The 19458-nt window shown below is 41.5% G+C and overlaps 2 protein-coding genes across 2 annotated transcripts in view; one reads left to right on the top strand and one right to left on the bottom strand.

The window, feature by feature from the left end:
* The window catches only part of Lamb3 (laminin subunit beta 3), a 58986-nt gene extending 44983 nt beyond the window's left edge, over positions 1-14003 (bottom strand). The window contains exon 1 of the mRNA XM_026387499.2: positions 13879-14003. The gene's annotated coding sequence lies outside the window, so the exon portion shown is untranslated. The remainder of the gene's footprint in view (positions 1-13878) is intronic.
* A 123-nt stretch (positions 14004-14126) lies between these two features.
* G0s2 (G0/G1 switch 2) lies at positions 14127-15126 on the top strand. Its single transcript, XM_026387500.2, has 2 exons — positions 14127-14265; positions 14421-15126. Exon 2 carries the CDS (start codon positions 14451-14453, stop codon positions 14763-14765), a length of 315 nt encoding a protein of 104 aa, XP_026243285.1. The 5' UTR covers positions 14127-14265; positions 14421-14450; the 3' UTR covers positions 14766-15126.
* The last annotated feature ends 4332 nt before the right edge of the window (positions 15127-19458 follow it).

The following is a 19458-nucleotide window of genomic DNA, read 5'->3' as shown; positions in this document are numbered from 1 at the left end:
TACATCAGGAAGAGACAAAAAGAGAGGATAACTAAAATTACTGCCCTCATCCAAAGTTGCTTCTCCCATACATTTCTGCCTGGATAATGCCAGCTGATGCTGATTTTTCCTGTTGTTCACTGAGAAATTTGTATACCCAGAAGCTGACCTTGTTTAAGCGTAAATATGCACGTAAGTTCATGACTATGATGTTACATCTCTATCTTGTGTATGCACACTGTCTCCAACAAGACTACATAAGCTTCCCATATTCAAGATTGCCACATAAAACAGGAATCCCAGTCAAATTTGAATCGCACATAAACAAAGAATACTTCAATGACATAAATAGCCTCCTTTAGGAAGGCTGGGCATATGAGACATACTAAATTATTATTCACTATTTATCTGAAATTCAAAATTTACTGGGTTTCCTGTCTTTATTTTTCTAAATCTGACAACCTCACCTGTAGTGGGTGGTTCATCTAGTCCCATAACTTTCAGATTTTTCCTGGTCATCTTCTTCTAGAACATTTCCCATCTGTCAATAATATTCCTAAAATATGATGTTTCAACATGAATATAGGTGTCCTAGTTTCCAGATGCCTTGACATTGTGGTGGCCTGGGCTCTTTGTGAAAGGGCTCTCTAGGTGTAGGATCAAGAGCTGAGCAGCCAGTACAGACATGAGCCTATCCCTCCATCATCTGGAGATTGCATGTGTGCTTCCTGGGCATTAGAGGCTGTATTTATTCCTTTGTTTAAGTACCACTCCAGAAAGAAATAGCTATGTGCTTTGCTGAGAGAATACAGAGAAAAAAACATTTTTCCAACTCTTGCTGTATATCAGGCTCTATTCTAAGCAAGACATATACTGTATCTCATTTGAGCATTGCTATAGTCCTTTAGGAAGGCTGGGCGTTAGGTGAATGCCTATAGTCCCAGCTACTGGGAAGTTGAGACAAGAGGATCTCTTGAGGCCTGGAGTTCAAGGACAACCTGGGTAACATATACCAGATTCCATTAAAAAAAAAAAAAAAGACTCATTAAGGGTGAAATTCTTATCTTCTTTTTACAGCTTCAGTATTATTAGCAGCTTTTACAAAGTCACAGAGCTAACATTTCAAGCTATAATATGCTGCAGTAATAAATTAACTATAACATCTCAGCAGAGCATCTAAATACTATAAAAGTTTATTGTTACTTACAAGAAGTAATATGAAAGACAATGGTGGGAGGAGGGACCCTGTATTTCACATAGTTACTTAGGAGAGAGGACATGAAGGAACTCCCCCCACTGATTCTGTGCTTCAGTCCCAAAATGACACTCATTTGGCCTTACACCCCATCAGCCAGAACTTTTCACAGAGCTCCTAAGTAATCTTCTACGTGCCCAGAAGAGGAAAACAAAGTAGAACTTGGTGAACACATAGCATTATCTATCACAACTAGCATATTGTGAAACCAGAATTCAAAGGCAGATCTTTAGCTTCCAAAGTCTCTTTCCACCAGAACATTTGGCCTCTCAAGATTGAGGCAATCTATTTTCCTGAAAGAAAATGTCATATGGGATAATTTGCAGAATATGACGCCTCAAGGAAACTGGTAGGAAAAGTGGCTGTGATGAATGTCTTAGATTTGCTAAACCTAGATCATAACATTCTCCTTCCAAGAAAACATTAAAAACATAGACAATGAGACTCTGCAAATTATAACCAGCAGACAGCTGAGATGTGTTTGCCTCTCCAGTCTCTAAGAGAAAAAATCATGGGGCGGGGAGCGGGGGGGAGGGCTAAATCATCAAAGCAAAGATTCTGGTATGACTGGTTTGATCAGGACTCTCCTCCTTTTAACTCTGAAAGTTCCACATCCCAGGAAACCCTTCAGTCCCCAGGCAAATTGGAACAGCTGGTCACTGTGGTTGTACGTTAATATTTTACTCCCACAGAGCTTTTGAAGGTATTAATTCAGGTGGTTCGGTAAACTCTGTGTGAAGATGTGCAACTATCTGAGAAAATAAAGTTGGCTCTGAGTTCAAGAACAACCTGGATGGAAACAGCCCATGGGAATAAAATTCTCCCACAAGAAAGGGCTTAGAAGGTTCTAGAAGAATGTCAGCTCACCTGAGCAAGCACTCCTCTCTGTGGCATAGAGGAGGAAAATAGCATGCCAACCCCACTGCTGTAGCCTGCTGGTTGGAAGGCTAGTCCCAGTCAAGTCATGCCACCAAATATAGTGAGCTCGTAGGTACTCTAATACCCATGTCTTTTTCAAGTCAAATACTGTTGAAACAGATTGCCCCATCCTGAATTGTTAGAATGTGTAAGCACACACATCACAGACACACAGGTGACTTTGCACTTTTTCCTGCTATGTTTCATCTTGTGAGTTTGGGCTTTTGCTCCACTTGCAATGAGTTGAGTTTGCTATGGACTTTGTCCCAATATACACTCTCCATCATCTCCAGGTTAAAAATCCAAAGCTCTCAGTCAGCTACTCAGGGTCCAGCCAAAAAGTTTCCTTTCAGGTCCTAACACACAATCCCCTTCACTCACGAGCTTTAATCCTGCCATCTGGTCCTCTGGCAACTCTGTCTGTCTACACTGTCCTCTTCACCTCCTGTGAGCTTGGCAAATCTTAACCCAACACTTGGATTCAATTCCTAAAACAGTAGTGGCTTCTCTGGTATTATCTGTAAATTCTTCCCAACTTTGGGCAGCAGACATTATCTATACAATTTAATCAGCAATCAGTTCTATTCTGTTTTGTAAATCCCTTTAATTAATATCTCTAATTTGCTTCCTTTGTTTACTCAACTTTTAAATATTTTGTGATTTGTCTCCAAACATGGAATATAAACTCCTCAAGATCAAAGATAACCCTTTGGCACCTAGCTTAATGCTTATAGTACTACTAAAAAAAAATAGATATTGACTTATTAGTTGGTATTCTTGGGGCAAGGGAAACCTAATTGAAAATATTGTTTGATGAACATGATGTCATTCATATTTCTCCCTACCTTCCTCTCAAGACTCCCTCTCCTATCCAGAAAAACAATTCCCATCCCTAAGAATTGGAATCAAAATTTCTGAATAAGCCTATGTGACCTGAAGTTCAAAGCCAACTTCTTCTATCCACCATCACTATGCTTAGGGGCGGGAAGACCAGAACCCAAACTGATGCTCATTTGGTATTTAGATTTCTGGGTCGACCATGGACTAGTCATTAGGATTTGGAACCTTGAGACATGATGAAAGAAGAACATGTGGGTCTGGTGGAGAGGAAGGCAAGACTGAGGGTCTTAAGGTGCAAGACACCCCTAAACAAGTTTTAAGGCGTCTATATCTCTCCCAAAGAATCAGAGAACAGGAGAAGCAACTCTATCAATTGCTGCCAATAATGTGGCTCCTGGGAGTTTCAAGCCCATCCCAAACCTTGACCAGTGAGCACCATACCTAGTACAATATACTAAGAAACTTCTCCCCACAGCCAAATATGAATATTTTTGTAAGTCTATTGCCTGGGAGTCAACAGTGTCCCAGAAACTAATAGCGAAATGTCCCAGAAACTAACAGGGAAGCGTCACTAATCTAGAGCCCATCTATGGGTCCAGTCTGCTGTTTTTCTGGTCTTTCCATCTGGGTCTTTGATGATACCTGTTATCCTTCCAGTTGTTCCGGGGCCTAAATATGGGGTCTGAATCCTCCCAGAAAATCAGACTGCATGTTGATACCTTTCTACTTTCTGGTTTTGTCTGCTCTTCTTCCTTGGTTACTGAAATTTTCTTCGAGTTCATCACCTCAGCAGACCTTTCTGACTTCTAACCTAGAAACATAAAAAATATTTATTGAGCATCCACCCAATGTAAGGCACCTGGTAATACGGTAGTAAACAAGTCAGACAGGATTGCTATCCAGAAGAAGACCGCTGTCACGTGGGACAAGGTTTATTGATTTTTCAACCACCATTAATTCAACTTTTTTAGCCATCTAAGAGTCACTTTTTCCTCTACTCTCCCAATAACAAGACTTCTGAGAATTCTAGAGTTAGATGCTCACATAAAAATTCATTCTGGGGCCGGGGATGTGGCTCAAGCGGTAGCGCGCTCGCCTGGCATGCGTGTGGCCCGGGTTCGATCCTCAGCACCACATACAAACAAAGATGTTGTGTCCGCCGAGAACCAAGAAATAAATATTAAAAATTCTCTCTTTCTCTCTCTCTCTCTCCTCTCACTCTCTCTTTAAAAAAAAAAAAAAAAAATCATTCTAGCTGCTGCTGCCCTCCAACACTTCTAGCTTTTTTTATAACCACTTCTCCAAGCTGGCCTCAATTTCTCTAGCCTAGTTTGGCCCCCAAAGCAAAGGACAAACACATGTCCTCTCCTCCATTTTCTAAAGAACAAAATGCACAGCTGTTGTGATTAAGAAACTTGTCTGAAAATGTGAAGGCAACACAGGGAAATTATAATATATACATTTCGATAGTAATGGTATATATATATATATATATATATATATATATATATATATATATATATATAAATGTGTATGTGTGTATATACATATATATGCTTTTACTGCCCCCAGAATCCATCCCAAATCATGCATAGCACATTTCTTTGCCTTCTGCCCTCCTGGGTGCCTCGAGTCTTGGCTCGCTGAAGCCAGGGACTCCCTCCCCCAACGGGAATACCTACCCATCTGTAAAACTTCTTCTCCCTTCCCAATCTGTGGAGACCGCCTCTTCTTCTCCCTTCCCAATCTGTGGAGATCTCAGGGTAGCAGTCTAAGCTGACCTGTCTACCTTGAGCTGACTCTGCTCGCTACTCTTTGTTATACATCAGCCTGCATTCATTCATTTGTTCACTCATTCTGAAAATACTTAGTGAGCACCGGTTTTCTACCAGACATCCTATGTACTACTAGGTCGGGATACAGCATCTAACAAAATAGAGAATTGCATTCAGAAGGACACAAATCATAAACAAATAGACGAAAAGCTAAATCTGACAATTACAGAATTCAATGCTATGAAATGTTGTTTTTAAAAACAGGGTGATTTATATTTAGGGGGTCTCAGGAAAGTGAGGATGCCTCTTTAAGAGGGACAAAGAGGGGTCTCTGAGGAGGTTATCTTGGGATGAGCCTGAAAGCCTTAGGGGTGAATTTTCCAAGGCTGGCTAAACACATACTAAAGGTAGCAGCAAAGTAGGGGTTCCAAAATTCCTTTTGAAATGTTGTCCTTTTTAATATTTCAAAAAAGACAAGAAGTAGATACCTTCAGAAAAACTAGAATGCTGGAGGTCCGCCGTACACTTATTTTAAAATTTAATATTGTTTTCACTTATATTTATATATCAGGGAGGAAGACTTGAACTTTTCAGGGATTAGGATCTCTAAACTCACACCCAAGGCCCAGATGATCCCGGAAAGGATTGTTCTAAGCAGAGGAAGAACAAGCACAAGGTCCTGTGGCAGAAAAGAGCTTGGCCAGGGCTGGGGATATAGCTCAGTGGTAGAGCGCTTGCCTAGCATGTGCAATTGGCCTCTTCAAGGAGTAAGAAGAAGGGGTGAGAAAAGCCTGATCAAGGTAAGGGGTTGAAACAAGGGTGGGAGGGGCAGGCAGGGGCAGATCACACAGAGGAGATGATTCTCAACCCTAGTTATGTATGAGAATTCCTTGGAATTTTTTAAAAAATTTATGATCCATAAGCTGTACTCCAGGAAATCTAACTGATCTGGAAAGGAATTGGGGAATCGGTATTTTTTTAAGTTCCTTCAATGATTTTAACTTGCAACCCGAGAGAAAACCCACTGACATGGGCCCTTGTGATCAGCTAGAGAGAGAGAATTGGATAGGGAAGAATAAGACCTTAGAATAAGACAGTCTGTTTTAAATCCCATCTCTGCTGCTGCTGACTAGCTGTATGATCCCGGGCACTTTGCTTAATCCTTTTGTTCCTCAGTTTCCCCATCTGAAAAGCACAGAAAATAATAATCCACCTCATGGAATTGCTTGTAGGATTAATGTTAACACAGACTGAGATCTTAGAAAGCACATAATTAAGGATGCAATGACTTTTAGCTCCAAGCATCCTATGTGAGCGACAACAAAAGCTTGGCCTAGGCCAGAGGCAGTGGAGATGCAGAGAACTGAATAGAATCAAATCATCCATTTGCAAGTAGAACTGACAAGACCTGCTGAAAAACTGAATGATGGAGATGTAAAAAAGAGGGATTAAACAGTGGTTTTTGAAAATAAAAGGGAGACCAATAGAATACAGGAAAGTGACTAGGGGAGGGAGAAGGAGAAGGAAAAGGGAAGTACTGGCAAATGAAATTGACCAAATTGTGTTGTGTGTATGTGTGAATATATAACAACAAATTCCACTAATATGTAGTATAATTATAATGCATCAATAAAAGAATTTTAGAAGAAAGAAAACCTCATAGAAAAAAGTAAAATATACTAATAATGAGGGAGGAAGCATGTGTCTGTAAAATGTTAATTTTTCTACATCCAGTATCTTTTGACACATATACCATAGATTGCATAGAATGTATAAATATAAAATTGGGACCACATTGTACAGCTTTGTACTCTGCTCTTCTATGTTTAATTGTTCATTAGCAAAATTTGTTAATTAAAAAAACACAATGTGTCAAAATGCATTCTGTTGTCATGTATAACTCATTAGAACAAATTTTTAAAAAAGTAGAAAAAATTTAAAAAAAAATTTTTTAAATAACAAAAGATGATGTTGGCTATAGGTCAGATCTTAAATCCATTTGCTAAAAAGTTTGATCACCTGCCAAGCTACTATGGCACTACTGAGAGGTAGTGGCACCTTTAGGGGGTGGGTACTAGTGGAAAGAAGTTAGGTCATCAGTGGCATGCCCTTGAAGGAGATATTGGGACCCTGTCTATAAGTCATCCAATTCAACCTGAGACAAACTGGTAGCTGTGTACTAAATACTTCAATGAACTATATGCATTGCGCTAGCCCTGAAAACACTGTACCAAACAAGACAGAGACAGTTCCTGACCTCATGGAGCCTTCAGATCTGCAATGGAGACAGACGACAGAGTTAGGAAACAGAAAGTGAGGCAGCGTGGGAACAAGCAGAAAGGAGAGCTAGCTTCATCCAGGTGAGAGAGGTCTCCCTGAAGGTGAGAGACAGTAACATTTGGATAATAAGTAAAAGGTCACCAGGTGAAGGCAGATGGGGAAGGTGCTCTAAACGCAGAGAACAACATGAGAAAGGATCTGAAGTTTCGGAGAACAGAACAGTGTGGCTCCACCTAGATAGTGAGGATGGAGGGCAAAATAGATAAGGTTAAGATCTTGGGTGGCCTTATGAAGCATGCTAAGAATCAGGCATTATCCAAAGGGCAATGTGGAGATCCACTGAAGGATCTGAAGGAAACCAGGGATATATAACATTTATACTCTATTCCTTTATATTTACATTGGATTAAAGTGGAGTAGATTGGACTGGAGTGAAGTGGTCCAGACCCTAGGCAGAGACCAGCTGTGAGACCACACCAAGAGTCTAGGAGATGATGGGGCTTAAATTCAGAGGTAGCAGAAGGGATAGAAAGCAGATACAATCAACAGACATTTGAGAGGAAGAATGACAAGTCTTGGTGATTGTTTACAGATGAGAGGTGACAGGAAAATAAAAGATATCTCCCGGCTGAGCTGCTAGGATGATTTTTTAGACGCAGAAAGTTGGTGGTAGAAATATTGAATTTGTCTTTGGACATGGTAAGCTTGATAGTTGTAGGACACTCGCGTCAAAATGTTGATTAAGTAAAGGGATATACAGATCTAGAGCTCAGATTTGGATGTTATTTATGTAGAGGCAGAAATGGAAGTCCTGCCAGTAAACTAAATCACCTAAAGAAGACAAAGGAAAAGTAAGAAAGAGATTCTGAGGTGTGTCTAGAATAGATTTGGAGGAAAAACTAGAAGAATATGGTGACATGGAAGTGAAGGAGAATGTGTTTCTAGAAGAAAAGAGTGGCCAACTGTTCCTAAGAATGACATACATAGGCAATCGTTTACATAACTGTTCATTATCTGGCTCCTGCCTGCTACTTCCTCCTCATTTCCTGGCATTTCCAAAAACCCGTTATTCATGCTGTGACACCAATCTTGCCTAACTTTTCTTGGACTAAGCAATGCTTTTTCACATACTTCCCCTTTTCATATGCAATTCTCTTGTTCAAATTCCCCCAGCCTGAGCACCCCTCCCTCCCAGAGTCACCTGGTAAACGCTGACCAGTCTTTAACTTCCTAAGCTGCTCACAGATGTCACACTCAGAAATCTTCTTTGATCACCTCCTCCCCAAATTGAATATACATTCAGTCTCTTCGTTCACCAGTCATATATGTCTGTTTTTGTGCTTATTCTGGTATATGTAATAATTTGTTATATATGTGTCCTCTACTTGACAATAAGTTTCTGTAGGTCAGTAGCAGTTTGTATTCTGCTTTCTATAACTATGCTTAAACACAGCATGATATACATGGATGGCTTCAACAAATATTTCTGAACCTTCCTGGAAGCTTCCTAAATGTTATCTAGGAAGTGTGAATGTCCCAGCTGAGATAAAGAATCATGGAAACTGTATACGTGTAGCAGGAGATGAAGACAATTGAATCATGATAGCTATTTATTGGTTGCTATATTTATATATTTATTTCTATTTTTATTTATTTGTTATATATGTATTACATATTATATATTATGTATTTATTTACATTTATATTTATTTATTGTTGTCTTGTGCAAAACACCATTCAACAATTTAACGTACTCTCTCTCACTCCTTCCTCACCCTACCCTATTTAACAGGGGTTATCATCACTCTCACTGAGGAAATAGAGAACAAAAAAGTTAAATCACTCGTCAAAGGTCAGATCCTAGCAAGTGGAGAAGTCAGGACTTAAATGAACACAAGTCTGCTTGACTCCAGAGCCCTATATTCTTAAGTCCAACTGACATTTAAGCTTAAGGGAAGTTCCTGGTGCTGATTCAGACTTGTGAAGCATGCTATTGTGATTCAGACGTGGTTTATAGGCAGCAGTGTGCAGGTGATCCCAACCACACTATCCATGGCAGTGCTAGGGTCCCAGAACAGCCTGCCTATTCCAGCAGCTTGGTGGCTCTTATTGACCAAAAGCCATGGTGTCAAATGCTAATTGTCTATGAAGGGTCTGTTCCTCAGAGATTTGTCCCAGGGCAATCTGGAAGGGGAGCCCAGAGTGAGCCAATGACTGCAATGCCAGACACTAAATTATGAGTGGAAGTGAAAGGTGAGGAGGACAAAGTTGAGGAAATTGAGCCAAGTTGCCAGGTCTTGAGCAATTTCAAATCCCAGGGCTCTGAGCCAAGGACAGGCCACTCTGCCTAAAATAAACCTCCCAAGAGAATCCTAACTGGTCATTTTGCAATATGTATCCTAGTCCAACTTTTTAGGTCAATGTAACTGCTTGGACCCCTGTTATACATTAGCACCATGAGGGATTTTATCTTCCGCTGAGATGAGGCAAGCCCACTAGAAACAATGAGCCAGCTGTAAAACTCAGTATGCATTTCAGTGCCAACCCGGGCAGGAGCAACTGCAAAGCCGGCTGAAATTCAAAGAAAGGAGAGGTGAAGGTGTGCTCGCATAGCTAATGGATTCTCAGAGCCTATGAACTTGGACATGGCCTCAGGAAAGGCAGGAAGACAAAAGAGAGAGGGCAGCATTTTAGGTAGTGTGAAGAAGAGCAGAGTGAGCACAAGTGAGCAGGGAGAATCGCTGAGCATTGTCCTCAGCAGAAACAAGAATGAATTATTTCTTGGTCGGAGAAGAAACTCTTCTGTGGAACACAGGGTTATTATGGGAGAAGAATGGGGGCTAAAGCTAAATGGGTAGGGAAGATCAGCCAAAGAGATCTTCGAAAATATTAGGTCATGCAAATTTGACATCCAAAATCCAGAAGCTTGTCTTCTTGAGTATCCACTGACTGCAGTGAATATAACATAGTCCCCCCTCTATCATGCTTCCCAGTCCACTGCAGAGCCCATCCACCAATCCAACAGTTATCTGTTAAGAACCTACTATGTGCCAAGGATTGTACTAGGTACTGGGGACACAATGAAGAGCAAAACAAAGTTCCAGCCCTCGTGAAATTTATCCTCCATTGGATGTGAGAGGCAATATAAAAACCACTCCCATTGCTCTATCAACATCCAGTCAGGTAGCAAGGGCTGTAAAGATAAACACAGCAGAACATTGAGCAGAGACTGGTGGAATGGAGTAGTCAGAGGCCTCACCAAAAAATGGACACAACATTTCAAGCCCAGGGAACCAATAAAATGGAGTTGACACTGCAAGAAATAAAGATACTAAGAAAAGGATTTAGTTTGAAAGAGTACAGAGAAGGTGAAGAGTGTTGTTTTAAAAGTGTGTCAAGTCTGTGATAACAGACAGAAACATCTAAACTCCAAAACTAGTCTATAAGACTAAAGGAGAGTAAGGTTATATGTGTAAATTTTAAAATCATCCATTGAGAGCTGGGGGTGTAGCTCAGTAGCAGAGCATGTGCTTAGCATGTGCAAGTCCTTTGGTTTGATCCCGTGTGCCTGTAAGCCCCCGTGGGCGTAAGTGCCCCCCTCAACACACACACACAATCATCCATTGATATTTGAGTGATAAGGTCTTCTCTCTAAAATTGACTTATAGGAAATGAAAGAAACTCAAGGATTAAAGCAATTTTAAAAAAATGGATTTAAAATAAATAGTTTTGTTTTTTTTTTTTTTTTTTTTTTTTTTTGCCTATCTCCATAATGACCCCCTGCCTCCAGCCTCCTGGAATTCCAGGGGTGAGGAGTGACTTAGTGCAGGCAGCAACCATCCATCAACAAAATAACAATGTTAATAATTGAGGTTCATACACAATAAACTACTTAAAGACCTCTGTCCCCTGTCTCTTCAATATCCAAGGCCCCGTATTAGGGACAGCTCTTCCTCTTTGGCGCTTACCCCTTAGACCACGTTGCCTCTTTGTGATTTTCTTCCTCTACAGATGGCTGTGGGTGTTTTAATGTGTAGGAGAAAGAATTTGAAAAGCAAAATAAATAAATTTTAAACTGGTCCTTCCAGCATTCCTAGAAAGGGCAAGAATTAAATGTTGATAGACTCAAGGGTAGTGCTATGGTGTGGATACAGTTTAATATTTGTAGTCCGCTACAGTTTCATATGTTGATTTTGAATCCCCATTGTGAGTTATCAAGGGTGTTAATCTGAAAACAGTATCTACAGGTGGGGCTTTGGGTGATTAAGATTAGATAAAGGGCTGGGGTTGTGGCTTCGTGGTAGAACACTTGCCTAATGTGTATGAGGCACTGGGTTCGAATCTTAGCACCACATATAAATAAGTAAATAAAATAAAGGTCCATGGGCAACTAAAAACATTTAAAAAAAATTACATAAAGTCATTAGAGTAGAGCCCCCATGATTCAATCCTGGTGGCTTTTACGATTAGGGAGAGAGACCAGAAGAGACACACGTTCACACACATGCTCCCTGCCTCTTGTCATGCAATGTCCTATATCATATGAGGACTCCACCAGGAAGAAGGTCATCACCACATGCGGCTCCTTGATGTTTGTAAATTCACAACCATGAGCCCAAATCAACCTCCTATCTTTAAAATTTACCCAGTCTGTGGTATCAACAACAACAACAAAAAAAAATGGACTAATACAGGTAATTCTCTGCTCAGAACTGACTCAGTTTTAACACTGAAAATAGTACATCTCAGAAAATCCCTCCACCCTGAGCACAGGACTGGCCACCCTCAGGCTTGGTCTGACCTTCACAGCTGTAATATGTGCCTATGTGTGATGCAACGCATGTTTTACTTCTCTAAAAGTGACGTCAGCAGGGTCAAGACACCTTTTTGGTTCCCAAGCCTTACCTAACCTTCCACACCCCGCCATAGCAGGAACTGGGTCCTCTTTCCTTGCTGAGAGTGAGAAGGGATGCTCAAAATTTCTAGGCATGAATTGTCCCTGATTCCCTGACCTTCTACTCCTAAGACCTTCTACTGATCCGCAATTACCACCTAAACCAGCAACACCAAATCTCCCTGTGACCTTAATCCACGGCATTGCTGCACCTTCTGCCCAGCAAGGTAGCATGGTGGGAGTGGAGATCTGGGGGTCAAAGTCAGACAAAGAGAAAAAGAAGCAAGCTCATGGGAACTGGTGCTGGGCCCTAACACAGCAGATCACGCTAAAGGGGAACCCCCAAGAAGTGACAGCCTGCTGACCATGTAAGAGGTATGTTTCTGTCTTCGAGTTACAGAAACCCAGGAAATGCTTTCTGCCCCATTTCGGAGTTTTGGGCCGGAAGCTGGCCTGACTCACCTTCAGAATGAAAACCAGGGGAGGGCCTTCAAATCAAGGTCACATCATACACTCTTCCAGGAGCCACCATGCTTGGAACACTCCCAAATCATTTCTGCCAGTTATTAGAGAATGCTACGAAGTTATAAGGAAGATTCAAAGAAAATATCAAGACTTGGCTTGATTCTTGTTTCAGAATTTTCCTGCTGGTCTAGGTTAAAAGACCAATAGTCAGGGGACAGAGTCCTAAAGGGATAATCCCCGTTTGACCCCTGGTCACTTTGACTGCATGTGTACAGATTAAAATGCAAATCTTAAATCAGCTATTTAGGTAACCTTGACTCACAAATCCTCACCTGAATTACTAATAGCCAAAGCAAAAGAGAGTTGTTATGATTTCCTTTTTTGACTGAATTATCTGGGGAATACCTCAGACCCACCCAAGTAAGGCAGCCCCTTCCACTGTAGCGGAGCTCAGTGAGGCTCAGCCAGACAGACTGGACTGTGAAGGCTGTTGCAAGATTGCATCAGTGACCTTTGCAATTTTCTGGCCCATGCCTTTCCCCACTCCTCCCCCATCTTCTCCCTGTCCCTGTTTAAAGCCCTTTGGCCTATTCTCTTCTCCTTTCCCCCCACTTTGAGAATTATCTGGTATATCAATAACCAAAGCTAAATTAGAACCCAACCTGCCCCCCCACCCTGCAGCCCATTATGTTTAATCCTAGTCAAATCAACCCATTAAGTTCCAAGTTTTCAATTCTGGGAATATTTCAATGAAATTGACATGGGTGCATTAAAATAAGTTGAAAATCATGATCTAGAGCTTAAATGTTCTTTATTATCATTAAGAATGAAACTAGATTATCCTATAAATAAAACTCTGGGACAATATGGTATCTTTTATTCATATAAGCCATGCTATAAATAGGGAAAATATGATATCTGGAATGCAGGGACAAAATTTGAATACTATAGTCTCAAACTTCCATGAGTGGATACTGGTTTCTTACTCAATCTGTCTACTTCACCCCCTCCTGCCCTATACTGCTTCTATGATACAGCTGAGCTGGCACAGTGAACTTGTACCTCCAGATCCAGGGAAGTGGCAGAGAATCATTGAATGAAATATTTTCATTCTAAAGGAGCAAATTTTTACTAGCAGCCCCCTTCCATGCCATTCCTCCCCTAATGAAGTTATCATTTTTCAAATGGGAGGGAGGACAACTTGGATTTAATGGCTGTTCCATAGAAAGACCCTACAGGTAAAGGGATTTATCCCCACCCCACTACATACCCTTACCTCTGCGCATAAAAGGTACCCTCAATGATTAGTGTTCTGTTAAGTGGCTCTAGCAATGCAGGCACCTTTGAATAAAGCTGATCAGGCAGAAAAGCTGTACATCTACCAACGCCACTATAAAGTGTCATGTCAGAAATGTATGCGGACACCTCTCTAGGTCCTTCCAGCTGCCCCAAGAGGGACTTGGCGTGCAGACCTGCTCTCCCGCCCAGAACGCTGCAGCAGCCCGGTCCAGGGTCTCCCAGCTCACACAGTCAGGTCGTGCGCAGCTCGTGGCCACCTCCAGCCAGGTTTCTGCGGGGGTTCCACACCCCCCTCCTCTTCCTCCCCCCTTCTTCCTCCCCCTCCTTTCTCTGGCTTGTGCAGCGCTGGCCCGGGCCAGCAAACCAGGAGGCGGGTCTTCGGCAAAAGATATAAGCGGCCCAGAGACGCTGACTAGGCGCCAGCTGCGGAGTCTCCTTCTGGAAGAGCTGCAGCCGCGGAGAAGGAAAGCGCCAAGGCCAGCCGGACAGACCGACGCGCTGACCGCCGCTGCGCCGCCGCCCCAGCTCGTGCTGCCTGCTGCTCGCGCTGCGCCACCAAGGTAAAGCCCGCCTGGGCACGCAGACCCGGTCAAGGGCTGGGCGCACTGTCCCGGGGAGGCCTTGCCCAAGAGAGCCAAGGGAGGGGTGCCCAGGATAGCTGGAGCCACCTTGGGGAACTAAAGGTTCCACGTTTTCTTCTCCACTCTTCCTGCAGGTAACCCACTCGCTAGAGCCCGAGCCCAAAATGGAAACAGTCCAGGAGCTGATTCCTCTGGCTAAGGAGATGATGTCTCAGAAGCCCAAGGGGAAGCTCGTCAAGCTGTACGTGCTGGGCAGCGTGCTGGCCCTCTTCAGCGTGGTGCTGGGCCTGATGGAGACAGTGTGCAGCCCCTTCACAGCCGCTAGCCGTCTGCGGGACGAGGAGGCAATGGAGGCTGAGCTGAGGGGCGCTCAGGAGCGACAGGCCCAACGCAGGCAAGCCCTGCTGGAGAAAGGCAAGCAGCCAGAGGAAGCCCTGCTCGGTTGCCGGGCCCACTCCCACCGGCAGCATGCCTCCTAGGAACTCCAGATCAGCAGAAGGGAAGGGGGGACAGACAGAAAGACAGACAGACAAGAGACAGACAGACAGATCCTGACTCAAATGGGAGACAAGAGGAGCCATGTGCCCTTTGAGAGAAGTCACTGACACCTAGAACTGACCTGCCACGTGGATCCACCAAAAGGAGTTTGGGATTGAGTTTTGCTGCTATGCAGCACTGTGTTGTGATAATATATTCAAAACTGTGTATCTGTAAGCTATCTGAGAATCTATCATTTTGCACTAGGGAAGAAGGTGAAATGCTTTTTGTACTATTATTATTTTTATTATTATTATAATGAACACCATTTTGCATTTTGAAATAAAAACGTTTTATACTGTATCACATAATTTAATTCCTGAAAGATGGGGTGACCTGGAATGGGCAGCATGGAGGGTGGGCACGCTGGTGACAGGTCTCCCCTGAGTACTGTACACTGAACAGCTTTGGACCCTTGCTTCATGGGGACTCTTATATTACTATTATACATACATATTGAGGACTCATTTTTGCTTCCCATTTCAGATAGAAAGCGAAGTTTTTATAAGTCCCACCAGAAGTATTTTAAGATCAGAAAATAAGTCAATTTCTGACCTAGAAAAAGCTAATGGAGATAACTGATGAATTCCAGGGCTAAAACCAAAACCAAGCATGTTTATTCCTTACACCTGTGTGCTGGGGGTTCCTTACCATAGCTGCTGATATCTCTTTCTTCCTAACTATATTTTCATGAAAAGAGAGAATGGAAGAGAAGAGAAAGAGAAGGTGGGAGTTTGGGAGAAAGAAGGAAACTAACTACCTGGTAGCAGAAGAGGCAAGCTCCCAAGAACACCTTATCAGATGAGGAGTCTTGCTTTACCCAGCCTTCCTCCCCAGGAACTTAAATTCTGGAACTTAAGTTCTAGGTTAGAAAGAAAATAATGATTGTCACAGACCTGAGTCCTCTTCCTCCAGGGACAAGTTTTCTCTGTGACAAGAACTAACTCAGAAACTCTGTAGGACTCAGTCCTACACAGGCTTGGGCACAGCTTGATGCTCCCTTCTGGACTGTTAATATTGCCTATCCTAACTGGGGACAGATGCTTGACTACTGCTATTAATGGCCATGCATTTTTGCCAAACCTGATTCAGCTAACCCCCAAACCATCCCTGTACACATATAGACACTGCATTTTATTTATTTCTGCTAGCTCAAATTCCACCCAACATTCCTGGACTTGATCAAATACTAGCTCTCCCTAATATCTATTCTTATCATCCCAAAGGAAAGAGTAGCAGGAATGTGTTGAGATTAATCAAGGAAAAAAAATATTTGTAGTTTTAGAGGAAAATAATGTCAGTGACACTACTGTTCTTCCTGTTTACTATATGGGATATTTGACCTCATATTGAGGCAGAGCCTAATCTTAAATGTCCAGAATCTTCCTAGGAATTCATCCAATCTAATCCTTCCATTCCAAAATACCTCTTCTATGTTCATACTCCTCTGCCCATTCAATCACCACCTTGTCCAGCTCTCAATAACTCAAACTATCTCCTACTTCTGTCTAGCATGTTCACCCTACACCAACCCATTGCCAGACTGTCTTCCCTCAATACCTTTCATCTTGCTGCTCTTTGGCTTAGAAACATCAGACTAATCTCCCCTGCCAGGTTTCAGTGTCTCAATGATCTGCTCCCACCTCCCACCTCCACTGATTTCTCAAACTACTCAGCAGGATACTCTGGTATCTGGTATCCTGCTCCCTTTTGGTCTTTGGCACCTCCATCCACATTACTCTTCCCACCTCAATGTACTCTCACCCACAGTCTCTGCGCCTTCTGAAATCACATACTTCAAATTCTCCAAGAGGTAGAATTTTAAATAGATCTGCCCACAGTCAAACTATATATCAAATTATGTGCTCTGATTTTTGGTATAGATGGTAATTAATACCTGTATTTGGGAGCTTGCCTATATATTAAAATATAGATGCCTTAAAAAATATATATATATACACATACATACATATATATATACTTACTTAGAAGTTAATGCCCCATGTTTCCTCACTTTCTTTTTTTAATATTTAATTGATTTTATTTTTTAAATACATGACAGTGAAAAGCATTATAATTCTTATTACACATATAGAGCACAATTTTTCATATCTCTGTATATAAAGTATGTTCATACCAATTCATGTCTTCATACATATACTTTGGATAATAATGTCCATCACATTCTACCATCATTCTAACCCCCTGCCCACTCCCTTCCCCTCCCACATAGACTCTGCCCTATCTAGAGGTTCTCTATTCCTCCCATGCTCTCCCTCCCTACCTCATTATGGGTCAGTCACCTTTATATCAGAGAAAACATTCGGCATGTTTCCTCACTTTCAAATTACCCAACCCAATCATGTCTGAACTATGAAAATTTCTCTATCCTCACTGATCTTTTCATTGCTCTGAATTCTTACAGGTAATACAGTCTGGATTTCCTACTGGGTCATTCAGTAGGGGGCTATTTTTCCCCAGTTGTTTTGGGGGTTCTGTAATGTCTTTCATGGCCCCAAGGTCAAGGACCATGTCTTTTTCAGTGTTCATAGAAATCACCAAGTCCTAGGCAAATAGTAGTTTCTTAACAAATAGTTGGTTGTTTAATCAATTCATCTGTACAGTTATAGCAGTGGTTGTACACAGAAGAAAAGCAACTTTGTCCTCACAGTTCACATTTGACAATGTCTAGAGACAGGTCTGGTTGTCTGGTGGCAGGAGGGACACCACTGCTGTCATCTAGTGGGTAGAAACCAGGGATGCTGTTAAAGGTCTTATAATGCATGAGACAGCCACCTACAGCAAATAATTCTCCAATTCAAAACGTCAACATGGCTGAGGTTGAGAAATGCTCAATTAGAGGTAAGTAAGGAGAAAAGTTTTGCCTGATATTTTCAGAATCAAGGTTTTGATGTATATGTCTATCTTATCTCATAAGATAATGTCTGGTTGCAATCAAACTCATTAGAGTTGCACTAATTGTCCTTGGTTCTATTCTATTTGGCAATCTTATCAACAAGTAAGAACGGTGACCGAAGGTGTACTTAACAGTTCTGTTGGTGACACAGAGCTGGAATAGCAGTCAGGATTCAAAATAACAAGCTGGAACCAGGCATGTATGTAAACCAATTGATACTGAATAGGGAAGAAGATCCGGTATAGAATTTAGGTCCAAGAAAGTCAATTGCATGACCACTGAATTAGGAAGGCTTATTTTAGCAGAAGATCATATGAAAAAGACCGAGAAATTTTCAGTGATTACAAGCTCATTAAAGCCAACAAGAGCTTGTAATTGGACTGCTACAACAAATTAATTCCTTCTTAGTAGAAGTAGAATGTCCAGGAAAAAAGGATAGTTGGTGACTTTGTTATATGTTGCAATCAGTCAGGTTGGAAAACAAAGAAGCCAAATCAGACCCCTTGGATTTGCCTGGGTTTGACTCCAGGCTCCCCTATTTGCTAGCTCTTGAAACCTTGGAAATGTTACTTAAACTCTGCCGTAAGTTACAGTCTTTCCTACCTACAGAAGGTATCGTCTTTAAATGATAATTTTGCTTATTAAATAAGATGCTAAATGTCAATTCTTAGAGCAGTACCTAACAGATAGTAGACTTTCAGTCAATGACATCATTATTACCAAAATATTATATTTTAAGATTATTTATTGATTAAGCACATCTAACTAATGCTTTTACATAAAATACCCTACATAGTGGTTGAACACACAGTTCTCAACTCTGATCAAGTGAAACACCTATTAGTTACTCTTGTCCTTTACAAAACACTACAAAACTCTTACCTACTCATATAAATAAATATATAATCATACTGTGCATGGTGGTGCACACCTGGAATCCCAGCAACTTGGAAAGCTGAGGCAGGAGGATCAAAAGTTCAAGGCCAACCTCAGAAATTTAGCAAGGCCCTAAGCAACTTAGCCAGACCTTAATGTGACTCAGAGGGTAAGCATCACTGGGTTTAATCCCCAGTACCAAAACAAAAAATAAAAATAAAATAAAAAATAAGGAAATACATAATATTGTACTACATCAGATACTATCTCACTCTATACCCTAATGAAAACAAATAGTAGGTATCAATTTTGAGAATATTAAATAGTTCCCATATTCTTGGGAAAAGTTTGATTGTTCTTCACTCATAGTAACCAAAACCAGTTAAAAACCATTTGACTTAATCAATAACAACCCACTTGTTAACAATCTTTTACAAGCCAAAGGATCGGCCATCACTTATGAATACTAACCAATCAGGAATGAACTCACCCCATTAAATATACCTCAGTATGCCAACAAATCAACAAATAGGCATGCTTTTGCAGATGATGTCAGTCCACACATCTAGGAAAGCACACCAATCCCTGATCTTCATGCTCTCCCAAAACCCTATCTTGTATAAGATCAGCAGTCTGCCCTATTCAGAAAGATTGAGCAGCAAACTCACCTTACTATAATCAGCTATAAATTCACCTTTTACATTTTAACTCAGGCTCTAAGTGGTGATCTCATCATTCTTTAACAGTTCTGTAGGGGTTACAGTGATTGTTTTAAAGACCTCTGCTTGGCAGTATTCCAGGGGACCCTTGGACCAATAATATTGATTGGATGTCTTCTGCAC

This window comes from Urocitellus parryii, chromosome 9, assembly GCF_045843805.1.
Source record: "Urocitellus parryii isolate mUroPar1 chromosome 9, mUroPar1.hap1, whole genome shotgun sequence".
NCBI lineage: Eukaryota > Metazoa > Chordata > Mammalia > Rodentia > Sciuridae > Urocitellus > Urocitellus parryii.
Note: the sequence above shows the minus strand (reverse complement) of the source record. Positions and strands in the feature narration are given on the sequence as shown.